The sequence below is a fragment of the Anopheles coluzzii genome, chromosome 2 (genome assembly GCF_943734685.1).
Source record: "Anopheles coluzzii chromosome 2, AcolN3, whole genome shotgun sequence".
In the NCBI taxonomy this organism is placed as follows: Eukaryota; Metazoa; Arthropoda; class Insecta; order Diptera; family Culicidae; genus Anopheles; species Anopheles coluzzii.
The window spans coordinates 14,154,770-14,179,511 of record NC_064670.1 but is presented as its reverse complement, the minus strand read 5'-3'; the positions used below and the strand labels follow the sequence as shown (position 1 = coordinate 14,179,511).

The following is a 24,742-nucleotide window of genomic DNA, read 5'->3' as shown; positions in this document are numbered from 1 at the left end:
TCCATGGCGGCGACTACGAAAAAGCACAAAAAAGAGCTACAAAAAGGGTTGAGTTTTTTTTTCGTTACCAACAAGACACGACAGGTGTGTCTATATGCTGCTGCGTACCTGGTGGATGTAACGCTGCTCGGTGCGATAAAATTGAGCTGTAAAGTCGAATTAATTACCGTGCATACCGTGGGCAGTGTGGCGTTACACAGCGCCATTAACGGTGCCCCGCGCTCGGATTGTGCAAAACGTGCGAATCGTTAAGGCGTGCGGCCATTACGGCGATGCTTTACGGGCGCATGGGAACGGTTGAAAGGTAGCAAAGAGACGGGGAGAGAGAAAAAACGATAGAGAGAGCGTAGTAAACGCACACACACCCATAAATATACGAAAAAGGGAAGGAAAGTTAATAGAAAATTGTGCTCGTGTTGGAACTTTTTTTCTCATTTTGGAGGCCACTTACAACCTTTGACCATTGATTTAAGGTAATGGGTTGTTCAGTAATTCTTTATTTCTTCAAGATTATTACGGAATAGGAAGCTGGATTAAATCTATGGCTAAAGCTGCAGCTAGTTCTTGCATGAATATTAACATTAGTATTTATAAATTGTCTTATTTTGATGTCGAAAAGATGACCCAAACAATCTGAAATTATTAAAAAATCATTAAAATACTAGGCGATAAGCTAGCATCAGATAAAAAAAAAACCATAACATAAACAGAAAACAAACGCATCAAGCCAAATGCTAAAAAAGCTGCACTAAAACAAGCAAACAATTGTAGAATTTGAAATAAAAATTGAACTGCGCTTCCCAAACCCGGTCACACGCAACACAGCCGAACTTGAAAACAAAAACTGCTTCTACTGCCCCGGTGGAAAACCAAAACCAAACAACACAAGCAACAAGCAAGGAAGCAAATGCGAGGGAAAAATCATAATAATGGCCGTTAGATTGGCGCACGCCGCCGTCGTTGTCGTCGTCATCATCAAGCCGGGCTTCGGAGCGCCGGTCGGACAGCAGACAGCACACCGGTGCTGTGCGCGAGCCGCGCTTCACGGAGCATAATTTAGAAAACAGTAAATTTTATTAAACGCTCCACTGATCACCGTAATTGGGTTGATGATTTTATTGAATTTATTTCGCTTTATTTATGGTGCGGCTGCTGCCACCGGCCCGGGGAGGTTCCCTTTCGGTTTCCTAGGGAAGGGTGCCGGGGTAGGCACGCGCAGCCCCGGACGGGATACGTGAAGAGCAATACAATGAATTTCCGGCCTGGATGGTTTCCTATCCGGGAGGAAGGTGCTGTGATTCCGTGTGCTTTTTTGTGTCTATTTATGCTTTCGCGTTTTTTTCCCCCCCAACGATCCTTAATATGCGATGGGATTGCACTGATAGGCTTGATGGGGAGGACGTGATAAAAAACACGCAACTACAACACACACACACACACACACGCGCGTAGGAAAAAAAACTAACATGAATGGACCGGACAGGATGCCGTACAAAAATGATTAATTGAATTGCGCTGTTGCGTGGCGCTCTCGGCTCGCAAATGCTCCTCGCCGATGGAGGACGCCTGGTCGTTTGTGAATTTTTGCCGTGCCTAGAGAGCGGGCCGATTGCAATTTTACGACTGCGTGAGCGAGCCTGGTGCTTTGCCTCCTTCACCTCAAACGGAACACGACCTGTCCCTTCTTCTCATTATCATATACTGCTCTTCTGGCAAGCTCGGCTTCTGGAGAAGAGTTTAGCTTAGCGCCAGTGCTGGGCGCTAATGTCGGTCAGCTTGGTTCGTCCATTAATACGCTCGGCTTGTGGGCGGGTGTGCAACATTCCCAAGAACCCGTTTAGCACGCTGCCCGCCTTTCCCTCTAGTCAATGAACACTGATTGAACTTAATCAAACCGGTCGCTCGTACCGTCGATTTTGTGCTCCAGTAATTTCCAGCCATGTTTCAATTCGCTCGCCCGCCGGCACCGGCGCTCGGGAGTGAGCTTTCACTTCCACTACCGGCCGCTTCCATGGATCGGGCTGTGGGGATGGGATTTCTAAGTACAATATCATGCGTGTCTGCGTGTGTGTGTGTGTGTGCGAAGAAATGGATTCACCGGGACACAAATATAGCAAACGGACGAAGGTGAGCCAAGCATCGGTTGATGTTGATTTGTTGGCTTGCGACATATTTATTTAGCCGCACGACCGTTAAATTATGGAATATTATAGCTTTCGATAGCCAGTGCTAAGGTCTTTCTGCCGGGTGGGAAGCGAGTGAGGCAAAGGAGGGGGACCGTTGAATGCAATCAAGGTGAGCTGTCACGTATAGAAAAGGCCCGGTAGCCGATTCGAAGCGCTTCACGGTCGCGCAAAGGTCCGTAGACTGGAGCGAATGGGATACGAGGGGTGCTGGGCTGGGCTGGGCTAGGCTGGCTGGGTAATTTTCTCTCGGACCAGTTTGGGCCCTGACCGGTCCGGCTTTGGCTGCAGGAAATATGCACCATCAAACCCAATCAATAGGACTCTCGGCTCCCAATAAATCGTGCTGCCGCCTACGTGCTATTAGTTTGGCGAACCGAATTTGTTTCAAGCACAAGCACACACATAAGCGGCTTTTGGTCCGGTGTGTTCGTGGGGGTCCTCCCGGGGACAGAGGAAGGCAGGTAGACGGGGCGAAACTTTGTCTGGATGCTATCGCTGTGGCGAAGGACGTGTGGAAGGACGACAATGGAAGAACAGGCACGTTTCCGGGTGAGCAGTGAAACTGTCTCACAAAATCGATCGCTTTAATTTATGGAGCATTAGAAGTTTTGCCGTAAGCGGTTGAACTGGAATCGAGAGATGATGCTTTATTGTTTTTAAATTAAATTCGTTTGAAATGGTGCTTGAATAGGCATGTAATGAGGGTGTATGTAATTTACAAACATCATTGGATATGATGCGTTGTTTGCTGGTTGATAGAACGTACAAAAACAGCCTTTTTTAACCAATAATGTGTTTATTTATGTTTTCAATGTCTCTGAAGATTCCTCATATTATGTAAAGTTTTCTTAGCAATAAAAGCTCTATTTTTTTGGTATTTAATGTACGTTGGTACCCATTTTTCTCTAATGATTGATCGTTTAATGCTCTCAAAGCGAAGCCGTACGTTTTGGAACCATCCCAGCGGCTGTTATCGTATGCTGTAAAATCTGATTATTATTAATTTTATGGCCTCATACAGCAAGCCGCAATCATTCGGCAAGGTGAGTGCGTGCGTGTGTGTGTTTTTTTTTTTCAAATTGAATTTTAAATCTGATAATAATTGGCCCGGCGGGAAAATTACAATCTTTGCATAAAATCATCATTTTGCCCCTGTGGCATGGTCCCTTTTCGTTCGCTCGCCCATCATCTACAAAGTGCACCAACGCGCCACAGACACACACACACACACACATGACTGGTGCGATTAGGGGATGATCAATTAATTTAGTTCGACAATAAATTTACATCTCATTTGGCAAGGCAAGACAGTAACGCCGCCCCGCTAAAACGGTTGCCGCCGGAAAAGGGGTGGCTGTATTGTTCCTATTTTATTATGAACCTTTCGCTCGAGACACACGCTCCGGTGGTCTCTCCGTGGACGCGAACCCGGTCCCGGTGTCAGGTACACCGATTGCCATAGTCTCAAACTACCACAAATCACCATAAAATGGTACACCAGCAGCACCTCCTACGGCGGCCCAATCCAATCACCACCTGCATGCTACCGGTCGGTGAAGCGCTAAAGCCCTGCAGGGCGAGGTAAAGCCATGCCTTCTGCAAGGCCCTCACTCCAAACAGGCATACGCATAAATCATGCGCAATTGGTTGCGCCGCGCGATAATGCTAATTGCTGGCGCTTATCAGCGAGTGGCGCATCGCGGAGAATCTGCGACATATACTCCGCTTTCCCGTCCGCCTTGCCGCGTGCTATCGATCGGCAGCCAAACGGCTCTTAGTCGGGGTTTGGCGGCTTCCTAGCGGGTCGGTCGGTGAATTTTTGTGCAATTCGAAACCACAAACTTCCGCCCCACTGCACAGCGGAAGGGTTTTCGGTACGCTTCGCGGGATCGTTGTTCAACGAGTGCAGCGCAAACTGGGGGAGAAATTTTGCGTTAGGAAATCCGCGGCTGGAATTCGATTTCAATATCGATTTGCAAATTATGTTTGGGCCACTCGAAAAGCGAAGGCAGAAGAACAAGCGGTACGGGCGTGTGTGTGTGTGTGTGGGGGCTGTGTTCTCAACGACACCGGTGGTACACAAACGCGCACGTACAAATACACATAATTGCCGATCAGGAGCCAGCTATGGAGCTATGGTGCGTGTGGTTTTTGTGCCCATTGGGGGTGGGAAGCGGGAAAGCAGGGGAAAGTGGCAAACGACGTCGAAGTGGAATTGTGGCAAATCAAGAGCTTCGCTCGGAACCTGGAAACCAATCGAATGCGTGTTTTTGGTTTAATGAATTTTTAGCATCCAATAGACAGAAGGGCGGCTGCGGGTGGACCTGAGGTGTGCAGAAGGCGGAAAGCAATCACATCCACCTCCAGCTAGCACACTCCGAACAGCTCCACTTTCCCGCTCGCGCTCCGTTGGCGCTCCGGTGCGCTCTGTCGGCTTTACACTTTTACATTCTTGCTCGAGCATTTAATGAATATTTGCGTTACAATGTGCGGCATGAGCACTGGTTCTGGTGAATCCAGCTGTATGCCGGGCGAACCGGGCGGTTTAAATGCAATCGGGGCAATAGGCCGGATGGTGGGAGGGTGGGAAAGAAGGTGGAAGAATTTAATAAACGACAAATTTATTCCATTTCATGACAAAAGTCAAACGGGTCTCGCACTGGATGAAACGGTACAGGCGTATCGATTGTGGATGTAAAATTGTATTTATTTATTTAGAATGACAGGGAACAGCGTGTCAATCGTGGCAAAAAGTGGGGGGGTGGTGGTGGTGGTGAAATGTGCTGCATCAACAAGCTAGAAACGCTTGATCGAACGCTCCGTGTGGATTGATGGCGGGCAGCGGAGCAAATAAATCAAATGTAATCAGGTCGGTACGGTGTGCAGCTCGGCCTGGCATTCGATGCATTTTTGCTGCCTGCTGTTCCAGAAATGCATTTTATTTATGGATTAGTTCGAATAGTAAAGCATAGCAAAGACTGTCTAGAGTATAATTTCCTAGAATCTCTGTTCTCTGTGAGGCGACGGTGATGGATAGTTGGGAAACAATACAGATGACATCAATTGCGATGGTTGGTTGTAAAATGAAGATTGGATGTGTTTTAAATAATTTGCATCTATTTCATGATAAGCACATATCGTGAAATCAAACAAGGCCATTCTCTGTATTGCAGAATACCTAAAAGTATGCATCAGTAGTATGATCATTGCTAGAAATGTACATTTGTTCTTGTGGTGCTTTGATGATTTTAAAGCTTTTTTAACGAGAAATGAAAAAAAAACAATACATAAAATAACGTTCTTTCGCAAGTCCCTTTCGCCAGGCGCCTGCAGGGTATGCAGTATAAAGCTAGTTATAATTTCTGGTGATATTTGTCCAATATAATTTTATTTATCGATACTTAGTGTTACGAATTGGTAGTTTAAATTTCAAATGAAGTAAAAATCTGTCTACAAATGGTGATTTAAACCGTGCTGGATGGATTATAAAACTTTAAAGACAAGGAATAAATATGTATACAAAAACGCCTAAAGCTATGCTTGCAGCAGTACAAAATCACATTAAATTGGGCCATACGAAAGATACATACTAAGGTATGGTATCTAAGCTATTCTTTTACTAATTACTACCTAAAACTACAATAGTCGGGACACAGTTCGTGTCGAACGTGCGTCATAACTCGCACTCACGGCTGCTGTGAAACAATTAGTCAGGATTAGATCGTTCAATACCGCGGAGAGGGCATGATGATGAATATTTTCCACGTTCAGTTAGTTGCTGTTTCTTGCCAGCGCAAAAAGAAATGCGACGTAATTATTCAGCCACGATGTTGCGCAGAAACACACACACACACACACACACACACACACACACACACACACACACACACACACACACACACACACACACACACACACACACACACACACACACACACACACACACACACACACACACACACACACACACACACACACAAACACACCACTTGAAACACTTTCGAGCGGGTGCCGTCAACCGAGGATTAACCGCAAATCCTTATTGAAACAGATGAGCTCCGGGGACGCCAGCTAAGTGTCGGTTCATCATCGAGCGGTGTACCGACCAGATTCCCGAATCGGGCCAACACCGGCATGTTCTGGTCGTGGCAGGCACCAACCAAGCAGCCGCGCTGTAAGCGCTGCTTGGCTTGGAAAACTAAACGATCCGGAGCGTAGCAAATGCGTCAAGCGACCGATTGCTGTCGTTGCTGGTGTAGCTGGTTCTGTTTTTGGCATCAGCAGCAGCATCTTCAGCAGCACCATAAATAGCGTGAGATTGTTTTCGTCTTCCATAAAAGACTGTGAACGGTTCGGGCTCGGTTCTCGCACCCACCGTGAGCAAAGTGGTGACCATTATTTTAAGGTAAAGCTCATTATTCTTCATTCGCGGATTACATCTCCTCCACGTGGGAATGCTTGCGGGACAGCCAAATCGAGGTTGGCGAAATCGGGCTATGGAATGTAAACCATTTTTTTTTGTTTGGTTTTCGGTGCCACCGTAACACCGGAACCGTAGCGTAACGAAAATGCGCAAATTCGAAGATAAAAACAGGACAATTTATCACCTGAGATGTTGTGTTTTTTTTTGCTTCGGGAAATAAATGTCGGTGCATTCATTTTAAAACCATCGGTGTCGCGTGCATCGTTCGTTTGTTGTGTTGCACGGGTGTGCGTTTCCCAGTTGGTGCACAGTTAGAGCGTGAGATCGAACCGTGCCGTGTAACGGAGAGCAATTTAATGTAGTTCGGTTAGAGTGGAACTGCAATTGCAATGATAGCGCGGGCAAGAGCGTCGGCAGCATCGGTAAGAATAATGTGTAAGTAATAGTCATTTTAAGTTCCCAACGGTGGATTAATGTGAGCTACTGTACAATAAATTTACTTGGAAAATATTAAATCACGTTTTTTTTTATGGTGGATTTAAAGAGAAGAACTAAATGAAATAAATTTGATTTTTTGCACATGACTTTGGCACCGATTATAGCTACGGAGCTGAGCGAATTGCATACGTTAAGGCGGATTAAAAGGAAACGCCTAATATTATGCCATGTATTGAAAAGATCATTATTATTTCTCATCATTTTTAAACGTTTTGATGTTTGGCATGTGCAAGTTTGCTTCGTTGTGTAAAGCATATACCAATCGTCTGTATATTACTGGCTACTTTAGTATGCCAAAGACTAATTTACCTAACCTAATATACAATCCCTCCCTCGCTGCATGAGCTACTATCACATCAAAAGCCACCGGCTGGCCTCAATAAATAAGCTGACGTGTGAAATATTTCGCAAACGCAGCACCACAATGCAGCGACACAGCGAGTGCAGCGTGCATTCGGCATTCGGTAACCACAACCGGTGCGGCGCCTGGTTCGGATTATCAATTATGTTGTTTGTTTGTTCAAAGGGTGACAATGCAGTTCGAATCGAGCAAATGAACAAGCAAGCTGAAGATGGAAGAACGATGATAGGGGAGAGTGGTGGAGGGCATTTGTCTGTGTGTATTTATTTTTTTGCTGCTCCACTTTCCCACAGAGCATTAGTGTAAACCGGGCGCTAGCTTGATGCAAACAGTAAACAAATGGCAAAGCGTTGTACTATTATCATTAGCTTAGCACAATGAAATGCAAACACACACAGAGCGCACACCCCTACATCCTTTGCAAATTGCACTAATGCGGGCAGAACAGCAGAGAGTGTAGTAGCAGGGCCGTGTTTCTTCGCCGCTGAACAGAATCGAAAGATCTGTAGGTTCTCTGGCAAGAAGAGAGTGTCGCCTACTAGCCAGCCGAATGTCTTATCCTGGCTAGCACGATCGTTCCAGTGTGTGTGTGTGTTTGTGTGTGTGTGTGTGTGTGTGTATGTGTGTCTGTGTAAGAGCAAGTTGCAAGCACATCTTCAATGGTGTTCCGTTTTCTTCCAGCACCAGCGACCGAGCGCAAGTTCATTGTTTGGTTTAATGGTTTCGCAGGACTTTAAACTTTCAGCAAAGGTGGCCGCTGAAACGCGGGTGCGGTGCAAGGATTTGGCTAACGATTTTGGCCCCGCCGCCATGCAAGATGGCTGCCCGACAAGGGGTACCCGTGCGCTCGCACTGGAACACTGCGCGTGCACTGGTGGTGGGCGGAGGGGAGAGGGTGAAATTTATGTGTGTTGTTGGAAAATTCCACCCGTAAATCATGTAAACAACATTCAAGCGAACCAGCAGCGTAAAATCAAAAGGAAGCTGCTGCTGCAGCTGCACCTATTCCCGGTTGCTACCCACATCCGGCCTGTTTGTCGGTTCGTGTCTGTGTGTGTGTTAAGTGCGCGCTGAAGAATGGCAATAGCAAGAAGAAGCAGCTCTTCCGGGGTTCTCCGGATTCGCACGTTCGATGGCCACTCTATCGTCCTCACTATTGCTCTTTCACGTGTGCCTTCTATGTGTGTCTGTGTGTATGTGGGTTGGTGGGAGTGGAACTAGCTTTTGTTCCATGGTGCAGTGTTGTCGTTTGGCTACAATTTACCTACGAGCTGTTTGGCCTTGAGAGCACCACGCTGCGCAACTGATCCAGAGTCTGAGACGTAGCGGAAGAGACGCAGCCAGGATCGGGCAGGTAATGGTGATGCTCAGTTAGTGCATTTGTTATTCTAATGATAAATGATTTTTGTCCGCCCGTGTGCAATTTGAGCAGCTGAGTCCGCCTGACGATGGCGGCAATGCTGCTGCTACCGATGGAATGGGGGGCAAATCGCGCGCCAACCATTCGAAAAGACCGATGGCTGGTACGCTTTACTACGCCACCGTGTCATTGTAACGTCCCTTTTTTTCGTTCGTTGTGTAATATTATTACAGTTGACGACGCTGTGTACGTGGGAATATGGGCTGCATATTATGACTGCATGGTGCCGGGTGAGTTATTTGCATGGACGGGAAGTCGCGCCCCACATAACTGTCACATACGCACAGGGGGCTTGCTCGAATCTGGGAGCGATCTGGGAGCGTTGTTTTATCCGAGTGGGAAAGGAAGTGTGATGCTTTTATCATCCGGTAACGTGACCTTTATTCATGTTGCAAACGGGATGGATAGAGGCGACTCACTGTCACATCACTCTTGAAAAGTCGTTACCGACCCGTACTCCTGATGCACTCGATAGCATTCAATATTCGTAATTGTTTTGGTGGAAAATGCGAATCAAAGATCATGCAAGCCCTTTATTTGACTGATTAAGGCACCTAATATGTGTGGCAACTGTTGCAACTGACGTCGCAGGTCAGTTGATTTTACACTCAAAGCGTTATGGCTGTGATTCTACGTTGCCATATTGGCCATAAACATCATCATGGTGTAGATCATTCGGCACGTTTTAGCAAACAGCTCGGCCGATACCGTGGTCAGCCCGCCGGCGGAGAAATCTTTCGTCATGTTTGCCTGCATTATCATCAGCATCATCGGCCGTTTGATGGTGCGTTCGTAGCGCAGATACTGGGGCCAGCTGAATCCGTACAAGCTGGTGCTGACCTTTCGATTCTGAAGCATAAACGACGTGTTTTATGGGATTATAAAGCTAGCCTGTTCACCTGTTTGATACATACCAACTGCACCAGCATCTCCACCAGCATGCACATGCCGAACGTTTCGAAGAAATAGATCGTCGTCGTCAACAGGGGGATGGCCAAGCCGAACGACGACCTGCCGGGGATGATAAGGACGCGCGTCATAAAGGTGGCCACGATGATCATGTAGAAGAAGAAATGCACTAGCGAGTAGTTGCGCAGCAACGTACGCAGGTGCGTCACGACCACGATCAGCTGCGAGTGGTGCCGTGCGTGCTCGTACAGCAGCTCCCGCAGGATGCGCTCCTCGTCCGTGGCGCCCTGCGCCTGCTCGCGACGCTGCCGCAGCTGATCGTCCAGGCTGTCCAGCGAGTGGAGAAACACGCGAAACTCGGTAATGGCGTAGCGCAGCAGGACGATGATGGTTAGCTGGGTGGCCCCATGGTACCAACCCCAAACGTACCCGACGAGGCTGTAGCACAGGTCGGCCACTCGCTCCAGCACCGGTGCCCGCTCGGACAGGTCGATCGGGAAGCTGGTAATGATCTTCACGAACGAATTTTCCCGCACCATGTTCTGGATCACGTACATCGTTACCGTGAGCGAGTGCATCACGAGGGCCACGCCGAGGTAGCGACTGTTCTGCAACGCAACGTTTCGGCGGCTCTCATCGGCGTACGGTGTGCCGACGCGAAACGTTGGCCGCCTTTCCAGCCGGTCCAGTGCGTCAATGTGCGACAGGTACTGGCGCATGCAGGTGCTACGCAAAATGATGGAGACAAAGAGTGACAGCATGCATAGCATGTCCAGCGCAAGTCGCACATCCGTCTGCTGGCTGAAGTCGTACGCCAGCGCTATGGTGTGCGCTACCATCACGCTCAAGCAGAGCGTCTTCAGGGCGACTTCCAGATTCGATCGTGGGCGCTGTAGTAGCATGGCCGCTGGGGGGAAGTAAAGGATGTTTAGAATGCGCTTACGTGTGAAAAAACTCCAACTCGATCACGGGAAACTGACGGGATACAACGTCCAGACAGCGGAGCAAGAAAAACTGTTCCGTAGGATGTCCAACATTGAAGTGGCGCTGGAGCAGGTTGTAGCCAAAGCTAACGATGCGGTGCACTACGGTCATGTCTGTAGTTGCCCCACTGGTTGAGAGTTTAAACTGATGCTACAAGCTTTCGCTAAGGTACTGAGACCACTGCCCAACAGTCATTGGGTTTTATAGAGGAAGGCATGGGAACTGACACGTGGAATCGCTCACAGGGTAAGCTCAATTATTGACTGTTTGGAAGTGTTTTGGCATGTAGAACTATGCATTTCAAACCATGTTATGTGCTGCTTTCGAGAGTTTCGTTTTACAAAGAGACTTGATGATGAACGTATGTCGATTGATGTGTCTTTTCAATAGAACATAGGAAATCTGTACGAAATAATCATTCGTAGGGATGTTCATGTCAATGTTTTGATTTTCCCTGTAGTTTAAAGCGAGTTTGTGTTTTGTGACATCTCAGATATACAACGTATACTTCATCGTGCAAAACAACCAAAAACCCTTCCGTTCCAAATGGAAACCACAATGTATGTCATACAATTGTAATAAAACCCCATTACTTACTTACTTATCCGGCGCTACAACTGCTTTGCGGTCTTGGTCTGCCTCAGGAGTGTCCGAAACCGCTCACGGTCTCGCGCCTTCGTCTGCCGGTCCGTTATCCCGGCCTTAATGGCGGACGCCTCCACGCCATCTTGCCACCTTAATTTGGGCCTACCACGCCTCCTCTGTCCTTGTGGACGGCCTAAAAAGACTTTACGGGCTGGGTCGTCCGTTTCCATGCGTACAACATGGCCAGCCCACCGGAGCCTGGCGAGCTTAATACGCTGTACGACAGTGAGGTCGCCGTACATCTCGTATAGGTCGTCATTATATCGGCTCCTCCATTGTCCTTCCACACATACGGGGCCAAGTATCCTTCTGAGCATCTTCCTCTCGAACGCGGCTAAGAGGGCTTCGTCAGATTTGGACAGTGTCCATGTCTCAGAGGCGTATGTGAGTACTGGTACTATATAGGTACTATATAGTCCCAGCTTCGTCCGTCGCGACAGGTTCTTTGAGGTGAACTGCTTTTTCAGGCTGTAGAATGACCGGTTGGCAGCCAGCATCAAAAGAGCGTTCACCTATCTGTACATCACGCCTACGTAGATTCGGATTATTTATTGGTAGGTCCGCTGATGTTGCCACCATCAGTTTGGTCTTTGCCTCATTTATCTGCAATCCGAGGCTCTCTGCCGCCTGCTCAATCCCTTGGTAGGCTTCTGCTACATAAGAGAGCCGCAGACCAATGATGTCTATATCATCAGCGTATGCCAGGATCTGGGTTGACTTATAGAAGATGGTTCCCGTAGTCTCCACCCTCGAGTCGCGGATGGCCCTCTCTAGCGCCAAGTTGAATAGGAGACAGGCAAGCCCGTCCCCCTGGCGCAGACCCTTGGTGGTAGCAAAAGGTGCTGAGAGTTTTCCATCCCATTTCAGTTTGGCTAATGAAATGAGCTCATAGCGTCGTACAGTTTTACCCTGGCTATGCTATCGTATGCGGCTTTGAAGTCAAAGAAGAGATGGTATGTGTCGTTTCTGTATTCAGCCATCTTCTCCAAGATCTGCCGCATGGTGAAGATCTGATCAGTGGTTGATTTTCCGTTTCGGAATCCTCTTTGTAGTTTCCTACTATCTCTTCGACGTGCGGGACAAGGCGATCCTGAAGGATCAGGGAGAATATTTTATAGGCGGTATTCAACACCGTAATACCCCTGTAGTTGTTGCAGTCCAACCTGTCTCCCTTCTTGTATACGGGGTAGATGATGCCGAGATTCCAATCACAAGGCATCGATTCGCTATCCCACACCTCAGTAACTATTTGATGAATCTCGTTTTCTAGTCGTGCACCTCCATTCTTGACCAGTTCAGCTGCAATTCCGTCGGTTCCGGGTGCCTTGTTATTTTTCAGCCGACGGATATCCTTTCGTGTTTCTTCTATGCTAGGTGGCAGTAGCATGACACTATCTGCTAGTAGCGCTTCTAGCTGTTCGTTTAACTGGTCGTTGAGTAATTCATCAAAGTACTGTGCTCACCGCGAGAGGACCTCTGGCTGGTTACTAACCAGATCTCCATCCTTGTTGCGACAGCAGGTTACTTTAGGTACAACGTTGTTTCGGTGACCTGCTATCGCTTGGTAAAACTTTCGTGTCGGTCCGTATGCCTCTCTGGTTTGCTCGAGTTCCCGCATATTTGTTCTTCCAAAGCATGCTTCTTGAAGCGGTGAACTCGTTTCTCTTCGCGTCTGAGCCGTGAATATTCCTCTGCGCATGCCCGCGTTCTATGCCGTTGTTGCATTGCTCGGTATGCAGTATTCCTACGTTCGGTCACTTGTCTGCATTCATCGTCGAACCAGCCAGATTTGGTGTTGCCACGACGTGGTGGGAGTATATTTCTTGCACAGTTTATTATTTTTGTTTTTAGAGCGTTCCACCTCTCGCTCGCAGTTTCATATCTGTTTTCTGGTAGTAGAAACTCGTCTCAAAACCCCATTACAAACATAGTAACCTTGTTTGAAGTGAAATATCTCTCTCTTCTTTTCCTTCTCTTCCTTCTTTGCTCATGTGTGTGGATAACTTCCACATGAAATTCAACACACAACTCATCGAATCCCAGAAGCGAATGCACCGTCGGTACGGTACGTAAACTTTAATCAAACATATTACAGGTTGAACCTTTGGCAACTATATTTACTATCCGCTTCAATGTATCGGAATGTTGTTTGCTGAGCTGCGTTGTGTAGCATGCCCAAATCAACCTATTTCGTTAATAAATGTTACATTGAAATTGAGGAGCTTTTGGTTTATGTTGGCTACGCTGTACAGTTATATACAAAATTATTAATTTCAGCAACTAAAAGCATGTCTAGTTCTTCCCTAAATAGGCAACTTTGTAGAGCAACATGTTTCTAAAACAAATTAGATTGGAGCCTGAAGGCATATGCTTCGACAGAAATGGTAACTGTTGGACGGCATCTGCCTTATGCCATTGCCCTGCCTATGCTTAATTTGATGCATTTTCGGATGATTGGATTGCAATCGTCGGCCCAGGTCGGGGGGATTGGGGGTATCAAAAGAGCCCTCCACATCAACAACAACAACAGCAACCTTCTAATGATTGCAAAAGCATTCGATGCAGTTGGGTGTAGTTCCGTTGCGTTGCTGATGTTCCAGTACTAATTCCCGGCAACTGGCAAACCCGATCAAGTGTGAGGTTATGAATTGCTCATGGCTGTAACGGCATGGCTGTTTGTAACGTGACCTTTATTGATGTTGCAAACGGGATGGATAGGGCCGACTCACTGTCACAACACTCTTGAAAAGTCGTTATACCGATGCACTCGATGGCATTCAACATCCAACTATCTCTGCTCCAAAGGATTGAGAGGATCCAGAGACGTTTCACAAGGATCGTATTTCGTAGGTCGCTGGGTCATCACTCTATTCCGCTTCCTTCGTATGACGATAGATGCACCCTTACCAAGTTGGAGCACCGCCTCTCGGTCGCTCAGGCTTCTTTCGTTGCTGGCATATTGCTCAATACGATTGATACTCCTTCCCTTCTATCGCGCTTACATTTGTATGCACCTAGTCGCACCTTACGTTATCGTTTTCGTCTCCAGTTACCTATATGTCGTACACGTTTTGCTCGCAATGAGCCTTTAGTAACAGGTTGGCTGATAAGTCCCCGGTCTGACACATCGATGGCGCCGCTAGTATTAAATACATATTATTTTTATATAGTACCAACCTTCAAATGATTCGTGTCAAATTTGACGTCTGTATGTCAATTAGTTTGTGAGACAGAGCGTCTTTTGTCAAGCAACTTTTGTTATTGTGAAAAAAAATGGAAAAAAAGGAATTTCGTGTTTTGATAAAATACTGTTTTCTGAAGGGAAAAAATACAGTAGAAGCAAAAATTTGGCTTGATAATGAGTTTCCGGGCTCTGCCCCAGGGAAATCAACAATAATTGATTGGTATGCAAAATTCAAGCGTGGTGAAATGAGCACGGAGGACGGTGAACGTAGTGGACGCCCGAAAGAGGTGGTTACCGACGAAAACATCAACAAAAATCCACAAAATGATTTTGAATGACCGTAAAATGAAGTTGATCGAGATAGCAGAGGCCTTAAAGATATCAAAGGAACGTGTTGGTCATATCATTCATCAATATTTGGATATGCGGAAGCTCTGTGAAAAATGGGCGCCGCGCGAGCGCACCGAATTATTCCACCAAGACAACGCACCGTGCCTCAAGTCATTGAGAACGATGGCAAAAATTCATGAATTGGGCTTCGAATTGCTTCCCCACCCACCGTATTCTCCAGATCTGGCCCCCAGCGACTTTTTCTTGTTCTCAGATCTCAAAAGGATGCTCGCAGGGAAAAAATTTGGCTGCAATGAAGAGGTGGTCGCCGAAACTGAGGCCTATTTTGAGGCAAAACCGAAGGAGTACAAAATGGTATCAAAAAATTGGAAGGTCGTTATAATCCTTGTATCGCTCTTGAAGGGAACTATGTTGAATAATAAAAACGAATTTTGACAAAAAAATGTGTTTTTCTTTGTTAGACCGGGGACTTATCAGCCAACCTGTTAAGAGCTATGTCGTCTTTTAATATTACTTCAGATCTGTTCGATTTCAACCTATCCTATCCTGTCTACCGATCCCGTCTTCGCTCCTTTTCCGTACCATAAACTCCTTACAACTTCTTCGCGAATAATAGTATACTATAGTCAGTAAGCACTATTGCTGTAACCCAACGTGGCCGAGCAACTAATAAAATAGTAAAATAAATAAAATAAAAACATGATATGCCATTTTGATGTAAGTGCAATCGTAATTGTTTTGGCGGATTTTACACTCAAAGCGTTATGGCTGTGATTCTACGTTGCCATATTGGCCATAAACATCATCATGGTGTAGATCATTCGGCACGTTTTAGCAAACAGCTCGGCCGATACCGTGGTCAGCCCGCCGGCGGAGAAATCTTTCGTCATGTTTGCCTGCATTATCATCAGCATCATCGGCCGTTTGATGGTGCGTCCGTAGCGCAGATACTGGGGCCAGCTGAATCCGTACAAGCTGGTGCTGACCTTTCGATTCTGAAGCAGAAACGACGTGTTTTGTGGGATTAGAAAGCTAGCCTGTTCACCTGTTTGATACATACCAACTGCACCAGCATCTCCACCAGCATGCACATGCCGAACGTTTCGAGGAAATAGATCGTCGTCACCAACAGCGGGATGGCCAAACCGAACGACGACCTGCCGGGGATGATAAGGACGCGCGTCATAAAGGTGGCCACGATGATCATGTAGAAGGAGAAGTGCACTAGCGAGTAGTTGCGCAGCAACGTACGCAGGTGCGTCACGACCACGATCAGCTGCGAGTGGTGCCGTGCGTGCTCGTACAGCAGCTCCCGCAGGATGCGCTCCTCGTCCGTGGCGCCCTGCGCCTGCTCGCGACGCTGCCGCAGCTGATCGTCCAGGCTGTCCAGCGAGTGGAGAAACACGCGAAACTCGGTAATGGCGTAGCGCAGCAGGACGATGATGGTTAGCTGGGTGGCCCCATGGTACCAACCCCAAACGTACCCGACGAGGCTGTAGCACAGGTCGGCCACCCGCTCCAGCACCGGTGCCCGCTCGGACAGGTCGATCGGGAAGCTGGTAATGATCTTCACGAACGAATTTTCCCTCACCATGTTCTGGATCACGTAGACTGTTACCGTGAGCGAGTGAAACACGAGGGCCACGCCGAGGTAGCGACTGTTCTGCAGCGCAACGTTTCGGCGGCTCTCATCGGCGTACGGTGTGCCGATGCGAAACGTTGGCCGCCTTTCCAGCCGGTCCAGTGCGTTAATGTGCGCCAGGTACTGGCGCATGCAGGTGCCACGCAAAATGATGGAGACAAAGAGTGACAGCATGCATAGCATGTCCATCGCAAGACGCACATCCGTCTGCTGGCTGAAGTCGTACGCCAGCGCTATGACGTGCGCTACCATCACGCTCAAGCAGAGCGTCTTCAGGGCGACCTCCAGATTCGAGCGTGGGCGCTGTAGTAGCATGGCCGCTGGGGGGAAGTAAAGGATGTTTAGAATGCGCTTACGTGTGAAAAAACTCCGACTCGATCACTGGATACTGACGGGATACAACGTCCAGACAGCGCAGCAAGAAAAACTGTTCCGTAGGATGTCCAACATTGAAGTGGCGCTGGAGCAGGTTGTAGCCAAAGCTAACGAAGCGGTGCACAACGGTCATGCCTGTAGTTGCCCCACTGGTTGAGAGTTTAAACTGATGCTACAAGCTTTCGCTAAGGTACTGAGACCACTACCCAACATTCATTGGGTTTTATAGAGGAAGGCATGGGAACTGACACGTGGAATCGCTCACAGGGTAAGCTCAATTATTGACTGTTTGGAAGTGTTTTGGCATGTAGAACTATGCATTTCAAACCATGTTATGTGCTGCTTTCGAGAGTTTCGTTTTACAAAGAGACTTGATGATGAACGTATGTCGATTGATGTGTCTTTTCAATAGAACATAGGAAATCTGTACGAAATAATCATTCGTAGGGATGTTCATGTCAATGTTTTGATTTTCCCTGTAGTTTAAAGCGAGTTTGTGTTTTGTGTGAAGAAATGTTTCTATTTCGTTTGGAATGAACTAAAACCATTATTTTGAAATCGTTTTGTAAAGTTGCCACACGTTTCAGGTTCATTACTTGTTTGCTGCAAATTTGTGTGATAAACAATTTCATTCCCATACATCTCAGATATTCAACGTGTACTTCAAAATTGCAGTTTTCAAAACCGCAAATAACCGAAACCCTTTGCATTCTAAATGGAAACCACAATGTAGTCATATAGTTGTAATAAAACCCCTTTTGATGTATAATATATCTCTCTCTTCTTTTCCTTCTCTCCCTTCTTTGCTCATGTGTGTGGATAACTTCCACATGAAATTCAACACACAACTCATCGAATCTCAGATGCGAATGCACCGACGGTACGGTACGTAAACTTTAATCAAACATATTACAGGTTGAACCTTTGGCAAGTATATGTACTATCCGCTTCAATGTGTCTGAATGTTGTTTGCTGGGCGGGGTTGTGTAGCATGCCCAAATCAACCTATTTCGTTAATACAGGGTTTACTTAGCCAATCGGGCGTCGTCAAAGCGTTATCGGTCGCCGTAAATACTTTTTCGGGCGGCGTAAACCCTCCATTGGGCACTGTCATTTCTATTCGGGCCTTGTTACATTTCTGTATCGTTTCAATTTCAAACAAAGTTGATTAATGTTTGCGGTTAAGCAAGTTATAGGTTTTTCTTCACGTTTTACCGTGTTGAATTGGATTTGTTTGTGTTACGCAGTCAGTAGTCAAGACCATTTGTGGGGAAACAGCCGACCACCGTGAAACGGGGGTTGAAGTTCTTAAGGGTAACTTCAGACCTTACAACCATGAGAGCAGGCAGACTGCCTTGTGAAGTATGAATCGGCCATAGTGCAGAATGAATGCGGCCGACTTTATATTTTCTTACTTTCTAGTTGTAAAACAATATTTTTTGCGAATAGTTTTACTGATCTGTAAAAATTCACCATTTTTAAGTTAAATTACAAATAAAAATGATTCAAATTTCTTATTTTAAATTTTTAATTCAAGCCCATAAAATGCAATTTGGTTTTATATTTTTTAAATAATAAAGTATGTTTGGTGATTGAATTTGGTCGAAATTCTAAAATAATACATGCTAAGTTAAAAAAACTGCAAAATACATATTTTTAAACAACTTAATGGATCAAACACATCGAGGCTACCGATTTGACACCTTCAAGAGTAGGACGCTTTCATTCTGTACTTTGCCCGATTTATACTTCACAAGGCTCGAATAGAAATGACAGTGTCCAATTGACGGGTTACGTCGCCCGAAAAAGTATTTACGCCGACCGATAACGCTTTGACGACGCCCGATTGGCTAGGTAAACCCTGTAAATGTTACATTGAAATTGAGGAGCTTTTGGTTTATGTTGGCTACGCTGTACAGTTATATACAAAATTATTAATTTCACCAACTAAAAGCATGTCTAGTTCTTCCCTAAAAAGGCCACTTTGTCGAGCAACATGTTTCTAAAACAAATTAGATTGGAGCCTGAAGGCATATGCTTCAACAGAAATGGTGACTGTTTGATGGCAACTGCCTTATGCCTTTGCTCTGCCTATGCTTAATTTGATGCATTTTCGGATGATTGGATTGCAATCGTCGGCCCAGGTCGGGGGGATTGGGGGTATCAAAAGAGCCCTCCACATCAACAACAACAACAACCTTCTAATGATTGCAAAAGCATTCGATGCAGTTGGGTGTAGTTCCGTTGCGCTGCTGATGTTCCAGTACTAATTCTCGGCAACTGGCAAACCCGATCAAGTGTGAGGTTACGATTTGCTCATGGCTGGCATGGTGGCTTTCAATCGATATTTATTTTTCATCAATGCAATGACTATTGGCTCCATTGCTGCCCAGTACAGTCAGTACCACGGGCGCGGTGGGTGGGCAAAAAGCCTCTTCCCGGGTGGATGATGATGCGTTCGAAGGAACCAAGTCGAAGGGAGACGTATATTCTCCGAGCCGCACATACATACCGTATCTCTGCAAACGGTTTGGTGACGTCGTGTCGATGGGATGCATATTTCATTGCGAAGCACTTTCTTTTGAAGTTGTCGCTTTGGACACACGCTATTTGTGGAGTGTGTGTGTGTGTGTGCGCGCGCAGTTGTGTACCAATCGAACGTTGTCTTCTGCTCAGCTTCTGGTCTTTCGCCCGTGTCTGGTACCGTACGTGTATTGGGCTTATTAAGCTTCGAGCGAAATAAATAATTGACGTCGGAAGTATGTTTGTGGAGTTGTTTTGTGTGTTGAGCGTTTGTCTGGAAGCAGGTCATAAGTTATAGTTCGTCGATAAATGCTGGTAAAAAAAATTCATTCGAAATTGTCTCAAACGCAGGTTAGAAGCAGTCAGTTTCCGGAAAGATCGAAGATTGTGATTGCTTTTTGAAGTTGTTGTTGTTGTTGGAGTGAAAGATTGTAGGAATGCAATTAGCAACAGACTACACAGGAATGTTGTTGTTCTATATGGCTTTGGCATTAACACAACCGTTGTCGGTTAAGGCCTGCCTGTTCCACTAGTGGGCTTGACTTTCAGTGACTTACTGATTACACATAGCAGGATAGTCAGTCCTACGATTCGAAACATGGTCCACTCGCGGCATGAACCCATGATGGGCGTGTTGTTAAGTCGCACGAACTACTAGACTGGCCCTATTCACCTTCCAAAGTATACATATAAAAAAACCATTAAGATTTCAATATACTATGATTTTTTTGCAATATTGGAAGAATTACGAAGCTTCACTAAGCGTGGTCTTTCGAGTGCACGGTATGATTTTCTACTCTCCAATTGCCAGTACCAGACCACTTGTCTTTCCGTCCTACCGTGCTTCAGTGTGCACTGTCAAGTGCGCTAGATATTTTGTCCGGAAAAGCCAGACGTACTTCTGTTCAGTTTCGACCGATTTCGCCATAAATTGTAAACTGTCACTTGAAAAGCGAAAGAAAATTTGGCTCCGGAAAACGATTAAACGATGTGCTACTTGTCTCTGTTGGAACGTTACTCCGTGTGTTTTTTCGCGACATACATTTGCCAGGGATTTTGGGGAAATAAGCCATTTCAACAAAAAAAAATCTTGTCTTTGAGAATGAGGGCAGATTGCAGCAGAAGTAATATCTAACCGCCCCTCCGGGGTATAGAATGTTTCTCGGGGTCGATTGTGTCTTATTTTCAGCAGTTAGTTTCGCAATTCTGGCCCGCCTGGAACGGGACTGCAGTGTGCTCTTGGGGATGTGCAATTCGGCTAGGAAAGTGGTTAACTTTTTTCGTGCCGCAGCAAAAGAATGCAGTTGGAAGGGAAGAATATCTGAAGAAGTATTGCATCGGAGCAGCATTGTGAACATTTGTGTGTCCTTGTGGAAGCAATAAAACAGATCTCTTGCAGTAAAAATGTGGCTAAAGTTTGAAGCGATACACGTGCAGTTAGACATACGTCGGTTTTTATTCTGCACTTCAGAAGATATTCTTATCTTTTGGGGGTTTTCTTGAATTTTTCTACTAACAATCATTTTCGGAAGAATAGAGTAATGTTTACAACCATCTGCAATTAATATTATACAATCATGATGGCTCAGAGTGGCAGCTAATGGAAGTTGTATTTAAAAATCGCTTAGAAAGGAACCTTGAAACCCTCATCTCAACGGCATCCTTCAAGTTTCGTCGCTGGATGCCTAACGAAAAAAGCCTAGCCTAACGATCACCTCATCCCGTATCGACCAAAAGCTCAGTTCGGAACTTTCAAGTGACCATAACTACCAAATGTGCGATTCGTGGGACAGGTGGGTTCTTATAGGCGTTCCTTCTTTTTTTGTGTAAGGGCAGGAATAATTCTCCTCCCCTAAGCTGACTACTCTCTTTCCGTATCAGAGTCCACTCGACTTCGCACCGGCCGGTCACAATCCAACGACGGAATATTTATGAATGCAATTTATTTTTATGATGCAGTCCCTCCGTTCCCATTTGCCGTTTTCCATTTCCTTCTCTGCTTCAGTGTTCTCTTCTTTGCGAGCGCGGTGTGCGTGGTCTCTACTGTGTTTCAGCACAATTTCTTCCTCGCTGTGGAAGCACACCTGCGTCAGCCGGTCCAGAACCGGAAAGGTTGGGAAAGTTGAAAATCCTACGATAGTCCTTGTGCGCCCGACGACTGTCTTCAGTGTCACCATGGATACTTAGGAAGTCAGACATTGCACCGAATCTTTACTGCGTTGCATTTGTTCGTGTTTGGAAGAAAGCAAAGAAAAAAAAATAGATATACACATACGCAAGGCGAAGGTGCATGTCGCGATGTCCCCGGGAAGAGTTTTGGTTAGTTTTAGTACGGCGGAATGGAGTGTTGTGAAATGGAAACCTGGAATGGTTCGGCGCTCCTTCTTCGATAGCAACATCAATAGCAGAATGAAGGAACATACTGAGTGTTATTTATTGGGGCAAAGAAACGTAGCGAAATTAAGAGCTTTTAATATGTTGCAAATGATATATGGCTTAAAACCATTGCATTCCTACACGTCTTGTGGTTTGTGATGGGAAATTGGTTTTGCAACAAGCTTACCTTTTTCGTAGGGACTGCTGATTTCTCGTGCAGGACGAAGTATGACCGTGCGTGGCATATACAGCAGAGCAGGAAATAGTTTCTTCCGGGTAACGAGTAGTGGGAACATTTACACCCGTACCGATTTCCGGCTAGAGCAAGGGGCAACTGTAAGCAAATGTAGCCACGGGGATGGCTGCAAGTTGTGAGGCTCTGCTGGTGCAAAGGTGTGGTATTAGAGGGATTTGAAGAATTTATAGGTCCATCGATAAATGGGGTACATTTCATTGCGACCCGATGGTTTGTGTGAATTTATGCATTCAAGCCTGGCAAAGAAAAGATCAATGCGCACCAGTTTTGATGCTTCTGGTAATAGGTATACAAAATGAGAGCAAAAGGGATTTTGTGATAGTATGGTTTTGCTGCAGTTCGCTTACTTAAACTGTAAAAGCATCATAATGAGTGAGTAGATAAACTGCAAAACGGAGGCAAACAGCTCGGTAGACAGTTGATACATCCCACCGCACATGAAGCGCAACGGCACCTGGGCCATACGGATCGTGATCAGCAGGAATGGTTTCGACTGCATGATGGCACCCGTCCACGGCGTTGAGTAGACGGCGAACGCTTGACCCTCGTGCAGCAGCTCCATCTCATCCACCTGCCAGCAGTACTGGAACAGCTCCAGCAGATAGATCAGGATCATGCTGCTGGACAGTGCCAGCTCGCTAAGATCACTGGTGGTGGTGGTGGTGCACAGGCGCAAACCATTGAGCGCAAGCAGGCACACGATAAACAGCAGCTCCAACAGAACGCTCCCGTTCATGTGCCGCTTGATGGTTCGGATGTGCTGCAGCAGTGCCGCCTTGTAGACGACCCGTTCCTTCAGGAATGCTACTAACTGCTGCGGATCGGTCGGTGCAGCAGCATACGAATCGTTCAGGATGCGAAGCTCGATGGTAAGCGTTAGCAGATAGCTGCTCGTGATGATATAGCTTCCGAAGAAGGTAAGCATTAGCTGAGCGTACGCAAGGTAAGCGTACAACCGAAACGCTACCTTTGCGACTAGTGGCCAGTGGGAAGCGTCAAACGGTAGATAGATGAATATGGGCAGCAGCACGTCTTGCCGGTGGGCCTGCAGCTCAGTTAGCACGAACCAGAAAATAAGCGTTACTATCTGGACGGCTAGGAGCGTGGACAGGAATCGGCCTGCGTTGTGGATGGATCCGGCACGGATCTCTTCTGCTCGCTCGTTGAGATGGTGAAATTTGCAGGCATTGATGAACTCGGCCGTGTCTTTCAGCTGGGGACGATAAATATTCTGGAAAAAAGTGAGATAAACCATATCATCACATTACCCTGCGCAACCGAGATCAAACGCGCGGGAAGCTGCCTACAATCGCGATGACACGGGACAGGGTCAGTAAAATACCACCGAACTGGTTGAACTGTTCCGCAAACGTTTCGAGCGAGATGGTGTCGTTGCTGCAAAGCACTGCGAAATTGTACCCATTCAGCAGCTGCACCAGCTGAAGGGCGTAAAACGTGTACTCGAACGCCCGAGCTAGGCGAGAATCGTCGTGCAGATGGATCCCGTTGATCGTGTCCATCCAGCCGATCCATCGAAGAAAGCAGATGCTAGATGGTTGGTTTGCCGTACCCATGGCTTAGAGTTGTTGCACGGTGCAACGTTGCCGAGTGACTTAATGCCATGGTCATATTGCCGAGCGTGTTTTATCAGCTTTCCACCGCATCGAGAACAATTATTTTGATTGCAGTGTTCAGCGCCTTCCGTTCGATGTGCTCTGTGATAATGCTTTCAAGTGTGGAATGTTGGTTCTTTGATCGTTGGTGAGTAACAGGTGTGATCGTGTCATGGAAACTGTAATATACAGGTTTAAGTTTCTGTTCATTTACATGGGTTATAATTTATGTTTCAACAGTTCAGTATGGGGCTTCAGTTATTTATGGTCAAATTTTACTTTTTTCAGAGCTAGTTGTTTGCTTTATTTGTATTGTAGTTCTAGTTGTTTTAGGCTCTTTCTTCCTCTTCCACTCTCGATATTAGTATTCAGATCTTTAGTGTTTTAGTTCTACTGACTTCCTGGTACTACTTTCTTACTTATGATACCTATTTAAAGAAAAATTTTCAATCAATTGGTTATTGATAATTTTCTCCATTAATGCAAATTTCTTTGTATCTGGTGCTTGAGTTCATCACCAATAATATTTCTTCTGTTCCTTATTTTCTCTGTTCTTCATTTCTATGGTCTATTAGCGTCGACTGTCGCTCCAGCCTTAGTGTGTGACTCTGTTCTAAAATCGGGCTCAGATGGCTCCTAGCATCAACTTCAATTCATGAATGTTTTGCATCTTATTTACCGTTTATCTCTTGTCATAGGAAATATTCCCATCCATGATTCACTGCATTGTTTATTCCTTCTAACACTCCAGTCCTGATGTTAGTATTGTAGCGCTTCTTCCTATGGATTACTGATAATTGACCTGGAAAACCGTTTAAATAGCAAACCGGCATTATTGCGTAGGTCGCTACGCCGAAATGAAGAGATATCAGTATCGCGAATTGAAATGTACATTCGAGTACGTGGGCCAAAGTAACGATGTTACAGAGTTTTTAGCAATAATTGTACGCAGCATTAGACATACATGGAATGTGGGCATAGAAGTAACTATGCATT

The 24,742-nt window shown here is 46.2% G+C and overlaps 3 protein-coding genes across 3 annotated transcripts; all 3 read right to left on the bottom strand.

The window, feature by feature from the left end:
• Nucleotides 1-9,379: 9,379 nt before the first annotated feature.
• Nucleotides 9,380-11,160, bottom strand: LOC125906641 (uncharacterized). The gene is made up of 3 exons (XM_049606363.1): nt 10,778-11,160; nt 9,803-10,704; nt 9,380-9,737 (listed from the first exon to the last, which is right to left on the bottom strand). The coding sequence occupies exons 1-3, from the start codon at nt 10,890-10,892 to the stop codon at nt 9,519-9,521; spliced, it is 1,236 nt and encodes a 411-aa protein (XP_049462320.1). The 5' UTR covers nt 10,893-11,160; the 3' UTR covers nt 9,380-9,518.
• A 4,551-nt stretch (nt 11,161-15,711) lies between these two features.
• LOC120952960 (uncharacterized) lies at nt 15,712-17,385 on the bottom strand. The gene is made up of 3 exons (XM_040372566.2): nt 16,997-17,385; nt 16,022-16,923; nt 15,712-15,956 (listed from the first exon to the last, which is right to left on the bottom strand). The coding sequence occupies exons 1-3, from the start codon at nt 17,109-17,111 to the stop codon at nt 15,738-15,740; spliced, it is 1,236 nt and encodes a 411-aa protein (XP_040228500.2). The 5' UTR covers nt 17,112-17,385; the 3' UTR covers nt 15,712-15,737.
• Nucleotides 17,386-22,406: 5,021 nt separating this feature from the next.
• Nucleotides 22,407-23,970, bottom strand: LOC120953469 (uncharacterized). Its single transcript, XM_040373397.2, has 2 exons — nt 23,441-23,970; nt 22,407-23,364 (listed from the first exon to the last, which is right to left on the bottom strand). Exons 1-2 carry the CDS (start codon nt 23,705-23,707, stop codon nt 22,477-22,479), a joined length of 1,155 nt encoding a protein of 384 aa, XP_040229331.2. The 5' UTR covers nt 23,708-23,970; the 3' UTR covers nt 22,407-22,476.
• Between the last annotated feature and the right edge of the window lie 772 nt (nt 23,971-24,742).